Genomic DNA, 17,699 nt, shown 5'->3' with positions numbered 1-17,699 from the left:
ACAGGGGGGTGGGGGGGTAGGGGGGGGAGGGTGCCCTTCAGCCTGGCCTGCACCCTCTCCAATCTGGGACCCCTCGGGGGATGTCTGACTGCTGGTTGTCAGACATCCCTCTCACAATCCGGGAATGCTGGCTCCCAACTGCTGGCCGGCCTGCCTGCCTGCCTGCCTGATTCCCTCTAACTGCTTCTGCCAGCCTGATTGCCCCCTAATCACTCCCCTGCTGGCCTAATCGATGCTTAACTGCTCCCCTGCTGGCTCGATCGCCCCCAACTGCCCTCCCCTGCCAGCCTGATGTCCCCCAACTGTCCTCCCCTGCTGGCCTGGTCGCCCCAACTGCCCTACCCTGCCAGCCCGATAGCCCCCAACTGCCCTCCCCTACCAGCCATCTTGTGGTGGCCATCTTGTGACAACATCAGGTGAGGCTTTTATTATATAGGACTAGGTATTTAAATATATGCAGTAACAAACTTCAAGAGATACAAAGTATACAATGAAAGGTAACTCTTTCTCTGACCTCCCAGGTTTCCCATCCTGCCATGGAGCCAATCACTGTTATCAACTTCTTTATATGTAATATTTTGAAGTTTCCACCTGTTCTAGGCTGAATTATGTCTCCCCAAACTTCATATGTTGAAATCTTAACCCCTCGTGCCTCAGAATGTGACTGTCCTTGAAGACAGAGCCTTTAAAGAGGTAATTAGGTTAAAATGAGGTCAGTAGGGTGGACACTATTCCAGTAAAAACGGTGTCCTCATAACACATAAATGGTGTCTTAGAAGGAGATTAAGACAAAGACACATACAGAGGAAAGACCATGCGAAGATATAGAGGGAAGGTGGCTGTCTCCAAGCCAAGGAGAGAGCCCTCAGAGAGAACTTACCTTACCAACTCCTCGATCTTGGACTTCCAGCTCCAGAACTGTGTGAAAGTGAATTTCTGTTGTTTAAACCACCCAGTCTGTGGTACTTTGGTATGTCAGCCCCAGCAAACTAATCATATCACACTAAGAGAACAAACTGTACAGCCAATGGAAAAGAACTAATACCAAATGGGGTAGCATGTCACAAAATCCCCCATTTCCTCTTTTAGGCACCGAGTTACCTTTTAACATCTCATTATTCTGTTTGCAGATTCAGTCATCTTATTGATCTCTGTCCAAAACACTCCCCGTCCCCTGGAGGAACATTTATTTTTTTGCAACTGGGAATGTCTCTATTACCGCACACAAGTCATGGACTACATGACTCATCAGCTCTTTACCGAGACTGCAGAGGGGGCTCCTGCGAATCTGAACAGCAGGCCATGGAGGCTGAGATGGCTTCACCCTGTGTCCTACCGTCCCACTGTCCATCCAGCCCCCACTGCCACAGCCCAGGAGGCTTTCACTGATGGCTTCACCCTGTGTCCTACCGTCCCACTGTCCATCCAGCCCCCACTGCCACAGTCCAGGAGGCTTTCAACGATGCTTGACCTCTGTCATGCTCCTTCTTCCCCATCCTTAACATTCACCCTGATCATTTTTCATTCTGCAGAAAGCTGCTCTCAGAGAGAGAGAGTAATGTCAGTTGAAGCAACTCTAAATTTGAAGCTAGAAAAACTTTATCTCATTTCTGGCTCTGCCTTACAGTGTGTAAGCCACATGATCTCAGCTATTTGATTTCGTGTCCCTAAACATTGCCAGGGACAATAACACCTGCTCTGCCTTCCTCATCTGGCTCCTTGCCTTTCTTTTCACCCCTAGTCCAACTACCACTCTGCACGACTTCAGTGACCACATGGATGGGTCGATCGATGACCCCAGGAGGCTTTCACTGGCGCTTGACCTCTGTCATGCTCCTTCTTCCCCATCCTTAACATTCACCCTGATCATTTTTCATTCTGCAGAAAGCTGCTCTCAGAGAGAGTAATGTCAGTTGAAGCAACTCTGAATTTGAAGCCAGAAAAATTTTATCTCATTTCTGGCTCTGCCTTACAGTGTGTAAGCCACATGATCTCAGCTATTTGATTTCGTGTCCCTAAACATTGCCAGGGACAATAACACCTGCTCTGCCTTCCTCATCTGGCTCCTTGCCTTTCTTTTCACCCCTAGTCCAACTACCACTCTGCACGACTTCAGTGACCACATGGATGGGTCTGATCGATGACTTACCATCGGTATTACATGATGCACATCCAATACCCTGGCCAAAATGTGATGACCCCTACTCCAACTGGTCTCCCCATCCCTGTTACATTTTGACCCCGGTTATTACCGGGAATTACTCCACCTCTAAACTGTGACTTCCACGTCCCAGTCTCAGTACAATAGCACTACTGCATTTGTACTTAAATTATTGGTGTGAACATTTGTCTAACATCTGTCTCCACTTGGGATGTAAAGTCCATGAAGGTAGGAGCTATGTCTTTCTTAGTCACCATTTCAGGCCCTAGAACAGTTCCTTCCATGTAGTAGATGCCTCAAAACATTGGTTTAAAAATAATGAATGAATGAAATCTATAAGTTCTCTGCTTCACTTCCTTCTCTATCCAGGTTGTATTCATGGCCATTACTTCAAACTTTTGCAATATTCCTAACTCTCTTGCCCCCTTTTCCTTCTCTTGAACGTGTCCAGTGAAATTCCAGCCCTGAAAGCACCCAGCTGTCCACCTTCCTGGGGCCACACCTGGGCTGTAGACTGCTGGCAGAGATGATAACAAAATGGCAAAAATTGATTCTACATAAACTATCTTCAGTCTTCACTGAATCTTAACTATCTTCAGTCTTCACTGAACCTTCAATTCTGCCCAGCAATCATTCTCATTGCTCTAGTCAATCTCTCATTTTCCATATAAATAATTTTAAAGCTTCTCTATTATTGCAAACCATTGACTGCTCTGCCTCTTTACTAATTTTAAGCAAATGATCTTGCCCCTTCTTGCTCAGAGAAAGACAGGAGCCATCAGATGGGACAGTTTCCTCCCATTTGACCATCAACCATACCAATTGATTTCTCCTTTCCACTCTGCTCTTGGAATTCCATACAGCCTACTTTATTGAATAGTCTCACCCCTTATTGTCAAACCTCATTCACTCCACTGGCTGCCTCCCACCAGCATTAATATAATGTTGGCTTGTTTTGAATATTTTAAAAATGCCTCTTGATTTCATAAAAGGTTTCAGGTTTTGCACTTTAGTGTTGTCTTTTACCTTCTGAGACAAATTTTGGAAAGAATTGTCCAAATCCCGACTCCACTTTCTCTCACCCACTGACATATCAATCCACTGAGGTGTTGCCTTTCACTCCAGGAAACCTTTACATCTTTCTTCCCAGGATCACCCACACCTTCTTGTAGCTGTTGGAACTCTCTGAAACACTTAACTCATTTATCATGAATTTGGTCCTAAATAAAATAGAAAAAGAAAAAAGGCCAGAATGGGCAAAAGAACGATGAGAATCCTGAAGTCTTAACCTACAAAAGCAGACCTGCTATCCAGCCAGCTCCCTGGGTAATAGCGGATTTCACTCATAACACCAGGGTTTATATGGGTCACCAGTAAAGTGCCTTATTTACTCTACCATTTAGCAATCTCCCAGACTTGGCTTAATTGGGGTGCACGTGTGTCCTCCTAACCAGGAAAGCAGGCTCCTTAGAGGCAAGGTCTCTGTTTGTTGGACAGGCACTGTCAGCCACGTTGAGAACAGGGGTTCTGCTGAGCACATCTGCCTGTTTATTTCCCATTCCTGGCCCCTCACTCTACACTTAGGAGATGAGGGAATGTTTGTTTTAACATACCCGATCCAATAAAAATGTGGACAGAAACTTCTGACCCAGGTCTTCCATGTGCTTTACTTTCGAAAAGGGATCTCTTTGTCCTGGAGAACATATCCTTCATTCTCTGTAGGCCCTATTTTTAAATCGAATTTCCATAGAATCTGGGAAGACTCAGAATACACCTCTATTTCCCCACCTGGCCACAGGGTCAGAGTAGGTCTTTGAACTTTGTCTTACCAGCCACTGTTCCCAGACAAGTCTCTGCTGAAGGAGAATTACACTCCTAGCAAAGGTCACTCAGACCAGAGGACTCAGTGTGTGTCAGTTAACTTTACGCAGGTTGTAAATTGTTTTCCTCCAGTTGGGTGATGGGGGTGGTGTGTCACCGACAGAGAGGAGTGTAGCGCATCTGTCTGAAAACTGTTCCTCCACTGGCCACCTTGCCAGTTTCTGCTTATAGGATGCAGGCAGTCTGGGGGAAGACTTTACGCAGGTTGTAAATTGTTTTCCTCCAGTTGGGAGATGGGGGTGGTGTGTCACCGACAGAGAGGAGTGTAGGGGCATCTGTCTGAAAACCGGTCCCCCACTGGCCACCTTGCCAGTTTCTGCTTATACGATGCAGGCAGCTTGGGGGAACCACACTGTCCCTATAAGCTCATAACACATGAACAAATGATTAAAAACACATGGAAAACAGTTCCGCCGCTGAGCTAAAATTCAGATGGGAATGGAAAATCAACTTGCAAAGCTTTCAACTGACTCAGGGCCAAATGTAGGACAGAATGCGAGGAAAAGTTGCCAAAAGAGAGAGATGTTGGGGAGAAAAGCGAGTGGTGGATCGGAAACCTAAAACAATGACACCTTGTATTGACAACCCTTCGGAGGCTCTCCAAGAGCAGGCACCAAACCCAACTCTGGAAGCAGTAAGACCATTTCACGAAACGTTTTGGACAGATTTACATTTTCTAACCACTATAAATAAAGGTTGGCTTGACTATCTTGGCAACACCTAGGCAGAAACATAATGTTAAGTATCTGTAACATAAATATTAAAATATTACACATTTTCCCCTCCGAGGTGTGGGGATTAAGTAACAAGGTGGCATGAGACAAAGTGTGAAAAATCATGACAATAAAATGCAAAAGCAAAGCAGAACTTTCCAGGAAGGCTTGCCTTCCGCTGTGTACTGACCCTGAGCCCACGAGTTTCATAAAGCTGAGCTGGCCTTAGTCACATTTGCAAAAGTTCAACTCTTGATTCAAATTTGAGACTCTAAGTAGCCTATTCTTTGTGGCCAGGCACTAAAATGGCCCAAAGATTGAAATGGGTAGGAAATCTGTAGGCAAGGCAGTGATTTCCTGGGAGCCAGTGTCTGCTGGTCTTTTACGTTCTTTAGCTTCTAGCCTGAATCCTTCCTGACTCCCATATACCCTGAACCACCATTCCGTTCACTTAGCGTCATTTTATTCTTCTTTGGGGGCCTGGTGAATGCTCAATATATGCAACAAGTGTGTTTCTCACCTACTGAATGCAAAGGGACATTTTGAAAATAAGGCTCCATGGAAAAACCATTCTTAGAAAACATCCCCTAAGTCCTTAGCAACAAACAATCCTTTAGGCAAAGCAACCAATCCTTTTTGTCATGTGAAAAAATGATTCCAAATCAGATCATAGATATGCACTTTGTCATACCTGTCAGAGTTTGTAGACGTATCATAGATCACATCTGAAAGTAAGGTATATTGGAGTTCTAAAAAGAGCTTCCTCGGTCACCCAGATTTCTTCCCAAACTGGAAACACTGTTTAACACAAATGTGCTAACAGGTGGGAAGTTCTCCCCTGTAATATGGAATTTAACATCCCAATTCTCCTTCCCCCAGCTCCTCCTTCCCTGCTTACGGGTGAGGACAAGCACTGTTTGAAGTTTCATCTTCCTCCAAGTAGTTTACCTCTCTCTCTCTCTCCAACTTTTAAAAAGATATTTTTTGGAGTGACTACTATGTCCCAGGCATATTCTTTATAGTTTCACATTTAACTTTTACTTCCAGGGAGTTATAGGTACCCCATTTTATAGATGAGAAACCTAAGTTTAGGCAGTAGAATTGAGATATAAATCTACCTCTTGTTCTTCCCTATCAGTCTGCCTATTGCAACATAGCTATTAAAATGGTGAATGTATTATTTTGTATTCTGCTATTTTAAATTAACATTATGTGATAGAATTATTATTTCAATGGTGGTAATATAATATTCCATTAAGCATTCTTCTTTAATTGGACATTTAAATCATACAATTTTGCTCCAATTTTTAGTGCCCTGAAATAAAGATATCTTCATGCAAGTAGCTTTCATTTTCTTTTTAAAATTTTCTACCACTTTGTAGAAATGATTTTGTTTTTCTTTCTTTACTGAAGTATAAAATTGACATAAAATAACATGTGGTTAAACTGTACGATTTGGTAGATTTAGACATATATATGCATGTATGTATATCTGTGAAACTGTTACTATAGTCAAGATAGTGAACAGATCTATTGCTCCCAAGTTTCCTTGTGTCCCCTTGCAATCTCTTCCTCTGCCAGTTTCTGTCCTCCTCTCCCATTCACAGGTTAACACCTGATTTCCTTTCTGTCAGTTTTCACTTTCTAGAATTTTCTATAAATGGAGTACATACACACTATGCATTCTTTTTTGTCAGGCTTCTTTCACTCCGCATGGTTATTTAGAGAATCATCCAGGTGTTGTAGCAATATCTCATTTGCTTTTATTCCTGAATAGTATTTCTTTGAAAGGATATCATTTTTTAATCCATTCACATGATAATGGGCATTTGGTTGATAATGGTTTTGGTTGTTACAAAGCTGCTATGAACATTCATGCATATGTCTTTGAATGAAAATATGTATTCTTTCCTCTTGGGTAAATACCTAGGAGTGGAATGGCTGGTATATGTTTACCATTTTTAAAGAAACCACTACATTATTTTCCAAAGTGGTTGGACTATTTTATATTTCCACCAGAAGTGTATGAAACTTCAGTTCTTTAAAGCCTTACCAATACTTGATATGACCACTCTTTGTAAGTTTAGCCATTTTATTAGATGTGAAATACTATCTCATTTTAGCTTCAATTTACAATTTATTTTCCATTTATATGTCTTCTTTGGTGAAGTATCTGTTCAAATCTTCTGACATATTATATATATAGTCTGGATACAAGTCATTTATCATTATATGCATAGAAAATATTTCCTCCCATTCTATGGCTAGTCATTCTCTTAACAGTGTCTCGGTGAAGATGTACTACCTTTTGTATATATTGTTGGATTTGAATTGATAAAATTCTGCTTAGAATTTTTCATCCATATACATAAGGGGGATCAATCTGTGGTTTTCTTTTGTTGTAATATTTTTGTATGGTTTTGTTTCAGAGTAATAACTGGCCTTATAGAACAATTTAGAAAGTAGTCTTTTCTCTGCCATTTTCTAGATGAGTTTTGTAGAATTGGTTCTATTTCTTCCTTAAATATTTGTAGAATTCAATAGTAAAGTTATCCGAGCCTGGAATTTTCACTGTGAGAAAGTTTTAAACAGTAAATTTAATTTTTGTAATAATTATAGGTTACATGGTTTTAAATTTTTGATTGAGCGTTGATAGTTTGTTTTTCAAGGAATTTGTCCATTTTATTTAACTTGTATATTGGTACAAGCTGTTTATGATAGTCCTTTATTGTTCGTTTAGTAGTGTAAAATCTCTAGTGATGTCACTCGATATAACCTCATTCCTGATATAACTTCTCATTTTCATTCCTCACTCATTTTTTCCTGATTGGTCTGGTTGGAGATTTAACAGTTTTATTGATATTATCAAAGATCTAGCTTTGGTTTCATTCATTTTCTTTATTGTTGCACTGTTTCCTATTTTATTGATTTCCACTGTAATAATTTGTTATTTCTTTATTTCTGTTTTCTTCTTTTTCTAGTTACTTAAGATTGAAACTAGAGGTTAAGACCTTTCTTCTTTTCTATTTAGGCACTTAGTGTTATACAATTCCCCTAAGTAAGGCTTTATGGGCATGCCACAAACTTGGATATGTTGTGTTTTCATTTTTATTCAGTTCACCATACTTTTTAATTTCCCCTTTGATTTCTACTTTAACCATGAGTTAAAGAAATCTATAATTTAGCTTCCAAACATTTGAGGATTTTCCAAAGGTGTTTCTGTTGATTTATAATTCAATTCCATTGTGGTCAGAGAACATATTTTGTGTGATTTTAATCATTTTAAATTTATTGAGATTCATTTTATGTCCCAGAAAACAGTCTGCCCTGGTAAATGTCCTGTATGCACTTGAACAGAAGGCATCTTCTGCTCTTGTTGGGTGGAGTGTTCTATAAATGTCAATTAAGTTAATCTGATCAACAGTGCCCACACTTCTGTGTCCTTACTGATTTTCTGCCTTCTTGCTCTCTTCATTATTAAGAGAGGGGTATTAACATTTCTGACTATAATTATGGATTTGTCTATTTCTTTTTGCAGTTGTATCAGTTTTTGCTTCATGTATTTCTAAACTTTGTTACTAGATGCATACATGTTTATGATTATTGTGTCCTCTTGATGCATTGGTCCCTTTAAATGATCAAATAACCTTCTTTTTCCTTGGTGATAATCTTGGCTTTAAAATATACTCTGATATTAATATAGCCACTCCGGCTTTATTTTGACTAGTTTTAAGGACAGTATATCTTCCTTTTTTTTTCATTTTTCTTCTGGAGGGTAAATTAGGATTGATTGCCTTTGGGAAGCAAAAATACAGAGAAGGATAGAGCAAAAGGTAAACTCATACCTCATTGCTTGGAAAAAGCACTGCAGGTTACCATAAGGCCTTTAATTAAAGTGTTGGTTTATTTAGTTTCTGTCTTAAGAGAAACTAAACTTTATTGCCTACTAGAATATAAGACCTATAAAAATGTTCAAAAGTAAACAGTTATGTGTGTAAGTTATGAGGACAGTATATTCATTTCCTGCATGATCCTGTTCTAAAGTCCTGTAAAATTAATTTAAGGAAAATCATGGCATTCAGGCCATTACAGACATCCAGACACACTCTGAATCACTAACAGTCCTCCCCTTGATTAATGGAGAGAAAGCGAAGGAAAATCACTAACACAGCACTGTAAATTAAAAAATATGTTAAATAAGCATTCTCTCCCGCTTAACCAACTATACAAAAAAAGATAAACAGAAACCTGGGTGAGACATGGGACAAGGACTGGAAAAAGTATCTTGGATGAGTCAAATACATCAAGCCATTTACAGCTTTCTAAAATAAATATTTTTATGGTGATTTTAAATAGCCCTTTTATTGAAATGCAATTCCTATAACATAAAATTCACTATTTAAAGAGCACACTTTAATGGTTTGCAGTTTATTCACTATGTTGTGCAACCTCACCACTATCTAATTTCAGAACATTTCCACCCTCTCAAAAAAGAAACCCTTTACCGCCAGAACCGGTTTGGCTCAGTGGATAGAGCGTCGGCCTGCAGACTCAAGGGTCCCAGGTTCGATTCCGGTCAAGGGCATGTACCTTGGTTGCGGGCACATCCCCAGTGGGGGGCGTGCAGGAGGCAGCTGGTCGATGTTTCTCTCTCATCGATGTTTCTAACTCTCTGTCCCTCTCCTTCCTCTCTGTAAAAAAAATCAATAAAATATATTTAAAAAAAAAAAAAGAAACCCTTTACCTATTAGCAATTAGTCCCAATGTCCCCTTGTCCTCATCCCCTGTTAACCACTCATCTACTTTCTGTCTTTGCAGATTTGCCTATACTGGCCACATGCAATACATGGCCTTTTGTGTCCACCTTCTTTCACTTACAGTATAATCAAATGTATGGTGAACCTTATCATGTCATACTCATTATTCAATATATGTTAGTTGACAACAGTAAAACCACTTGCTCAAAGTGGTAATAGATATGTGGAAGAATTAGAAGACCCACGTTCTAGTGGGTTTCTTCCCACTTTAACATTCAAGGACTTTAGTCTCCTCTGTTGTACAATATGGATATCAGGTGAGATGATATCCAAGTTCTCTTTTTTTTAAATTCCTGTTACTCCAGAAATCTCAGAGACACAGAGAGACATACTCCTGTCTTTTTTTTTGGGGGGGGGGGGGGAATAATAGTTGCAAAAACAATTAGCTAGATTTGAAAACTTTAGTTTCTAACTCAATCTGGAGACAGGAAATGTCGATAGCTGCTGGCAATAACACTTTGAGCTGATTATAAACTCACTGCGTTGACACCAGTGTCATAATCAGGAGAGAAATACAACAAAAGACAGGCTGAGCACTTTTTGTCAGTGTGTGCTTTCCTCCATTTCTGAAAAGAGATGATATAATATTGGTACAAGCTGTTTATGATAGTCCTTTATTGTTCGTTTAGTAGTGTAAAATCTCTAGTGATGTCACTCGATATAACATCCTCCCTGATAAAAAGCCACACACACACACACACACACACACACACACACACACACACCCCAATTAGAAATGTGCATGTATGTGCTATTCGGGGTTGGAACTCATGATTCAGTATTTGTTGAATGAACAGTGGATGAGTGGCTGGGTGAATGGATGGAAGCCATATAACTAAAGGCTGACCTAAAAGTCAGAATAAAAAAGACGCCCTAGCCAGTTTGTCTCAGTGTATAGAGCGTCAGCCTCTGTACTGAAGGGTCCCAGGTTTGATTTCAGTCAAGGGCATGTACCCCGGTTGAAGGCTCAATCCCCAGTCCTGATTGGGGTGTATGTGGATGGCAACTAATCGATGTGTCTCTCTCACATCAATGTTTCTCTCTCTGTCTCTCCCTCTCCCTTCCACTTTCTCTAAAAAAAAAAAAAAATCAATGGAAAAACATCCTCTGGTGAGGATTAACAACAACAAAAAAGACATGTTGAGTTTTCTTCTCCATCCCTTCTTATAATGGATAGAATAAATATAAAATGTTGAAAACAAAAGGAATAGTGGTTCAGAAATGTTTATTTTATTGATTTTGATACAATAATAGATACAGTACATTTAATAAGCTGCTTTTTTGCAGAAATTCTTTAGCACCAGTTTATGGTTTAAATTATACAGAACTGAACTGTTAATGAAAATAGGTGCATGTTACTTGGGGCTGTATTGAAAATTAACAAAAGCAGAAATGTAAATAAATGTCACCTGGTTCATTTGTATCACTCCTTGCAAGGAGATAAAACAATGATCATACATTTTACAAGTTTATGTTGAGCAAATATATGCTGTGCACATGTCTATTTTTGTTAAAAACCAAATATCACAATATTCTGAAAAGCTACTGACTGTTGTGTTGGGTTGATGCCCTTGGATAAAGCGGGTCTTTTCCTGAGTTAGTCAGCAAGTGGGGTGGCTTCAGGTCTTTCTTCCTGGTGCTTTTCCTCTTAGCTACCATCAGTCCCCTCCTCTTCTTACTCAACCCTCCTCTCCTCTTTTCCCTTTGCTCTTCCCATTCCCATTCCACCATTACTCCACTTCCTTCCTTCCTGCTCCACCCAGAACCCGAATGGCCACAGTGACCAATCAAGGTGGAGAGAACCATGACAATCATTTAATTCTTCCCCGGACCCTGAGTCAAGCCCAATCTCAAGAAAGAAGTGAAGATCATGATGAACGTTGCTCAGCACCCACACTTGCCTGAATTTTTATATGTCTCTTCTTTCCATTACTTGGATTTTGCAACTTGACTAATGCTTTCATGATCAGGAATATTTTTAAAACATTCTTGTGGTATTTCTAGTTGCTATAAAAATTCAAAAACAGTCTCTCTTTATGCTAACATTGCAATTACATTTAAGTAGCACTGTCACTGCAGTTATGTTCATTGTATAATAAAATCTACCCTGCCAAACAGGTTCTACATGGTTGCCATGGTTCTGAATTTTCAGTTTTAAATAGTTAATAGAGTTCCAGTAGGAAGGTGTGGCCCTTGAATTCCTCATTCCTTGAACTTTTTCTTTCTCCCCTAGGATGTCTAAGTCTTATCTCAGCCTCTCTTTGTAAATATTTCTATTAACCAAAATCTTGATAAATGAGCAGAAATAAAACAAGCTTGTGCTGTTTTATATCCAGAAATTTGACTGAATTTCTTCAGTCTTTTTTAGTTTTTCCCAAAGAACTGAAGCACTGGTCTTCTGGGTAACCTCATATTGACTCTGAAGTTACTCTGGTGCTCATGTAGCAAGTTACATTTGGCACAACCATATTTTTTAGTGATTATGAAAAGAGGAAAATGTTGAGTAAATGTTTCAGAAATAAATTTCTAATTTCCTGTAATTAAACCTTGGTTTCAGAAGGGAGTTCTTATAAGTCTGCGACATGCTTCACCGCTACAGCAATGTTTCACTCGGATGACGTTATAAATTAACAAGGTACCTTTACATCAGAGAATCGCGTCCACGTGGCATTTCTACGGATATTACAGGTTGAAGGGCTCAAATTTGCATCAAACTCCTTTCTGAGAGTATAGGCTTTCAAGGGCTTTGTTTTCAGTATTATTTTGTTGTTGCTGTTCATCAGCATAGTTCATTGGGACACTTCTGAGGAAGCAGTATTTTTCTGCCATATATTAAGCATCATTTATATATACTCTTTATTCCAAAATGTCCTTGACAAATCCTAGTCAGTGTTACAAACATAAATGGAGAGGCTCGTACGTGTTCCTTCAAATTTCTCATGACTCTGTAAGGCTGGGGAGATGCAATTCTTAGCCTTGGAATGGCACAGGCCAACATTCTTATTCCAAAAGGAGATCTGGATCCTGAGTACTGATGGGTAGACCCCTGAAGCACAGGTGGCCTCCGAATTCTTACCTGAACTAGAGCTTTGCAGATGAGCTTCCATCGGCAAATTTCTTCCATCTAAAGCTTTCCCTTTCACCACAGAGAATTCTCCTTCTGATCCACGGCCTCTTAGTTCAGGTTTCACATTTGAAACGGCTCCAAAGGGACAAAGCAGCCCTTGGCCGTCCAACCCCGATTGAATGAACTAGGGTTAGCTTCACTCAGGCCGAAGCGGCAGAAGCACCGGCAGTATGGATTTCAGAAGAGACCCATTTGAAGTACTGGGACCAAAAAATCCAAAGACCATGAAAAATTAGGGCTGACTGAGATACTGAATGGGGTTGGAGTGGTGGTCTCCTAGAATGAGCAAATCTTGTTCCAAATAATACATCAGGCATTTATTTTGAAAAGTACTGAGATGAAAGAATTGTATCTCTTCCTGTAAGAAATATTCATTTATCAGTCTTCCTGAAGGTATTCATTTATGTCCCCCCCCTTTTTTTTTTACTAAATAAAATGAATCATACACTATGACAAAAAAATGTACCAAGTTAGTCATGACACCTTTTTTTCTATTGAGAAATATTCATAAATCTTGTAAATAAATAGGTGACAAATCCCATTGGGTACCTGGAAGGCCAGTTACATTCAGAGTTTCCTGGAGCACACGTAATTGTGAGCTTTGCCCTTCCTACAGTCCTTGGTTTGCCATTTTCCTTGTCTTTGAACCAAAACACAGTTCTTGCCAGGCTTTGAACGTCGAGGGGGACCCCTGCTCCAGTTGGTGAAGGTGACAGGCTCACCGCCAATCCACTCCCAGTGGCCAGCATGTACTTTGTTATTCAAACCTAATGTGAACCAAAACAATGTGCCAAACGATTTTATTACATTTATACTTGGGTATCATATCCGTCTATTGTTCTAATCTCAATAGCCACATGCAAACATGGGCCCATGTTCTAAAACATGTGATTGGATCTGGGGATCCTACAGGGCACAAATAAGCACTTAAGGCTTTGGGGTTTGGCAGATCGGAATTTTACTCCTAGCTCCAGCACGGCCGGTGTGGTTCAGCGGTGGAGCATTGACCTATGAACCAGGAGGTCATAGTTCAATTCCCCATCAGGGCACATGCCTGGGTTGTGGGCTCAATCCCCAGTGTGGGGCATGCAGGAGGCAGCCGCTCAATGATTCTCTCTCATCATTGATGTTTCTATCTCTCTCTCCCTCTCCCTTCCTCTCTGAAATCAATAAAAATATATAAACCTAGCTTCAGCATGTGTGCATTGAACATCTTCGGGAAGGTTACTCAACCCCTCTAAGTTTTAGTTTTCCCATTTACAAATTGGAATAAAAATAGTATATTGCCCTGTCCATATGGCTCAGTTGGTTGAACATTGTCCTGTGTATCAAAAGGTTTCTGGTTCAATTCCCAATCAGGGAATATGCCCAGATTGTGGGTTCAATTCCTGGTAGGCAATGGGGGGGGGCACTGATTGATGATGTTTCTCTCTCTCTCTCTCTCTCACACACACACACACACACACACTAAAAATCAATAAAAACGTATTTTTAAAAAATAGTATATCTAAGGCTGTTTTGTGGGTGAAATAAGATCATGCATGTTAAGCACATGACATATATGTGTTTACTAAATGGAAATTATTATTTATCTTATCCTATAGGCAGAACTTCTATCACAGGGACACAGATACACTCTTGTCTATTGTTCTTGTTCCTCATTATTTAAATGTCTCGGTTTTCCTATGTGAAAGTAGCTTACTTAGTATTATTTTTAGTCTAAAGCTTAAGACTTTTTCCATCTGTGACAATTTCAACAAAAGCAGCTTTTCTCAACTTGCCTCTTTATTCCCACTGGCAATTTTTGGAAATTACACTTTAATGTTGCAAAGCTCTTGGAATTTCTCTTAAAGAAGTGCTCCTCCCCCTCATTTTCTTTTATAAGAGAAATAAAAAAGAAGAAAATGAGAAAAGGATCCCCTTCAATAGCATGATCTGAATCTCAAAACCACACGTGACCGTGAGAACAATCTTAGTCACATAGCATACAATCTTCTCTCAACCGATTCTCAGTCAATATTTTGGGGTAGAATAAAATGAAGTACTTGTAGTTAGGAATAACCTATCTTGTTCTAGATTGTTTCCTTGAATTATTGACCAGGTCACACTATGCCTAGTACTTTGTGGGGACAGAGCCTTGAGATTAGCCGTGGATGTAAAGAAAACTCATCCTTCAGCTTTAATACTCTCAGATAATTTCAGAATTTAGAGACTCCCTGAGGGGTAAAGAGATCTTGAGAAGCCAAGAATGGTTTATTAGTGTCTTCCTGAAACACACCACCTTTCGAGAAAGATGGTGAGAACACTGACTTTGAGGGGCCCTGAGAATTCTAGTTCTTAAGGGGCTTGAAAGGATTTGTATTATTGTTTAAAATGTAGGAAATATTAAAAATTCAGAAAACAAGGATAACATTAAAATCACCTATAATTCTCAACTGCAGGTTAAACATTTCTAATTTTCTGACATGTTTCTTTTAATATATGTATATATTACATGTATATAAATATATATAGTTCATGTATATAAATTTCTTTATTTTAAATTATTTCATGCGTCATATGTTTGTACACTCTGCCTTTTTACTAAGTACCTTGCCACAAATACTTTATGTATAATGTTCATCCAATATATATTTATTGAGTATTAATAAGCATGAGACATTTTGTCATGTCTTTAATATTTAATGCTTCCACAAAGCACTAATATTAAATATTCCTTCACATGACTATACTATAATTTATTTAATCATCCCCTATTTATAGCTCTTTCTATTTTTTTTTACTTTTAGAAATACCACTTGTTGAATTCACTTATCTATAAATAGACCCACATCCCTTATTATTTCTTTGAGATGTGTCTAAAAATGAAAGTTTGGTGTAATTAAGATGAGTTTTTACTAAACTGATAAGCAAAAATAGATCAAGAGACAGAGAAGCATCAAACAGACTGTCAAACTTCAGAGGGAAGGGCGGGGGTAGGGGGAAAGAGATCCATCAAAGGACTTGTGTGCATGCATATGAGCATAACCAATGGACACAGACACTAGGGGGGTGAGGGCATGTGCTCGGGGGTGGGCGTGGCCGGGGAGAGGTCCGTGGGGGGGAAATGAGACATATGTACTACTATATGTAATACCTTAAACAATAAAGAATTTTTTTAAAAGATGAGTTTTTAAAGATTATAAATCACAACCATTTGGCCCATAGAAGAGAGACATTCTCCTCGCGTTCTTGTCTCCCTGCTCAGTGCCGCGCAAATACTTGCCTATCCAGAAGGGCTTTCTTCCACTGAAGTCCCAGAGCCATCGCATATGCTGCCTGGACAGGACAGTCACAAGGCTGCCCAGGTGACTACAAGCAAATGAATGAAAATGAGAACGTCAGTGACAAGGAGTTCAGCATTTCTGTTGATATGATCTGCATAGCAGAAATCAAACCCAGATTAAACAGAAAAATATACATATGCAGAAAAAAACTTTCCAAGTTTTTAATACTACACCTTTTTTAAAATTTAATGAGCATCTCCAGGGTGCGATAAGTGACTAGCAAGAAAGTGACATTTTATTATAATATCTGGGCTTTAAACCACAAATTCAATAGGTCTTTCTATATCTTTTTAGAAAGTCAGCCTACTTATAAAGATTAATTACTCAATGCCAAAACTTACTCCTTTCATAGGAAATTTATCTGGCATACTAGTAAATTTGGCAATTATCCAGTTAATGTGATCAGTAAGGTAACCCAGACAATTCAAATAAAATGACTTGGAGGCCTACATTTTGAACTTTGTTTGTTTAGTTAAATATCCCAATAATTGTGGTCGTTTTATCATACCCAGTGAAATGAGCAGGTCTCACTGTCAAACCTTTTGATGTTGTGTAGAAGTTAAAGCACCTGTTCTTAAATATAAATATATCTATATACATATATATATACATATATATACACATATGTATATATATATACAGCTTCCTACAAAATATTATTCTTTTTTTATAAGTTTAAGGTGTATGGCATAATGACTTGAATTATATATATTATGAAATGATTACAACAATATGCTAACATCATCATTTCCTATAGATACCAGGAGAGAAAAGTTTTTTTCCTTGAGATAAGAATTCTTAATAACTTTTGATTATACCATACAGCGGTGTTAACTACAGTCATCATGTTGTACATTACATTTCCAAGTACTTTTTATCTTATAAATGGAAGTTTGTACATTTTGACTATCTTTATCCAATTCCCCCACCCCACATCCCCCACCTCTGGTAGCCACTTTTTCTATGATTTTTTTGTTGTTGTTTAGAGTCTACTTATAAGTGAGATCATACAATACTTGTCTTTCTCTGTCTCACTTAATGCCCTCAAGATTCATGCATGTGAAACAAATGGCAAGATGTCCTTTTTATGGCTGAACACTATTTCATTATATATATATACTATTTCCATTATATATATACTATTTCATTATATATGTATATATGTATGTATGTATGTATGTATATATATATATATATATATATATATATATATATCACTTTTTTATTCATTCATCTGGTCATGAACACTTAGATTGTTTTCATGTCTTGGCTATTACAAATATTGCTGCTATCTGCTATGAGCATGAGGGTGCAGATATCTCTTCAATATAGTGTTTTCATCTCCTTCAGATATATTCCCAGAAGTCGAATTGCTTAATCATATGGTAGCTCTATTTTTAATTTTTTAAGGAACCTCCATACTGTTTTTCACAGTGGCTGCACTAATTTACAATTCTACCAAAAGTGCACAAGGGTTTCCTTTTCTCCATATCCTTGCCAGAACTTATCTCATCTTTTTGATGACAGACATTCTAACTGGCACAATTCTTTGTGAATTATTTTTGCAGCTAGCTGAATTATTCCTATAAGCAATATTTGATTGTGTCTAATTCCCCAGCAGTGCTCATTAAGAGCTCTTTTAAGATGCTTCAAGTAAAAAGCTTATAGGTAATT

The 17,699-nt window shown here is 38.7% G+C and overlaps 1 protein-coding gene across 2 annotated transcripts in view; it reads right to left on the bottom strand.

Moving 5' to 3' along the window:
* Nucleotides 1-10,838: 10,838 nt before the first annotated feature.
* Nucleotides 10,839-17,699, bottom strand: part of FREM1 (FRAS1 related extracellular matrix 1) — a 155,645-nt gene continuing 148,784 nt past the window's right edge. For both annotated transcript variants that reach the window (XM_005869602.2, XM_014542375.1), the window contains 2 exons: nt 15,965-16,050; nt 10,839-13,466 (listed from right to left, as the gene is read on the bottom strand). In XM_005869602.2, coding sequence (XP_005869664.1) covers nt 13,267-13,466; nt 15,965-16,050 — 286 coding nt within the window. In that variant the 3' untranslated portion in view covers nt 10,839-13,266. The remainder of the gene's footprint in view (nt 13,467-15,964; nt 16,051-17,699) is intronic.

The sequence above is a fragment of the Myotis brandtii genome, unplaced genomic scaffold, assembly GCF_000412655.1.
Source record: "Myotis brandtii unplaced genomic scaffold, ASM41265v1 scaffold30, whole genome shotgun sequence".
Lineage (NCBI taxonomy): Eukaryota > Metazoa > Chordata > Mammalia > Chiroptera > Vespertilionidae > Myotis > Myotis brandtii.
This window is presented reverse-complemented; position numbering and strand designations above follow the sequence as displayed.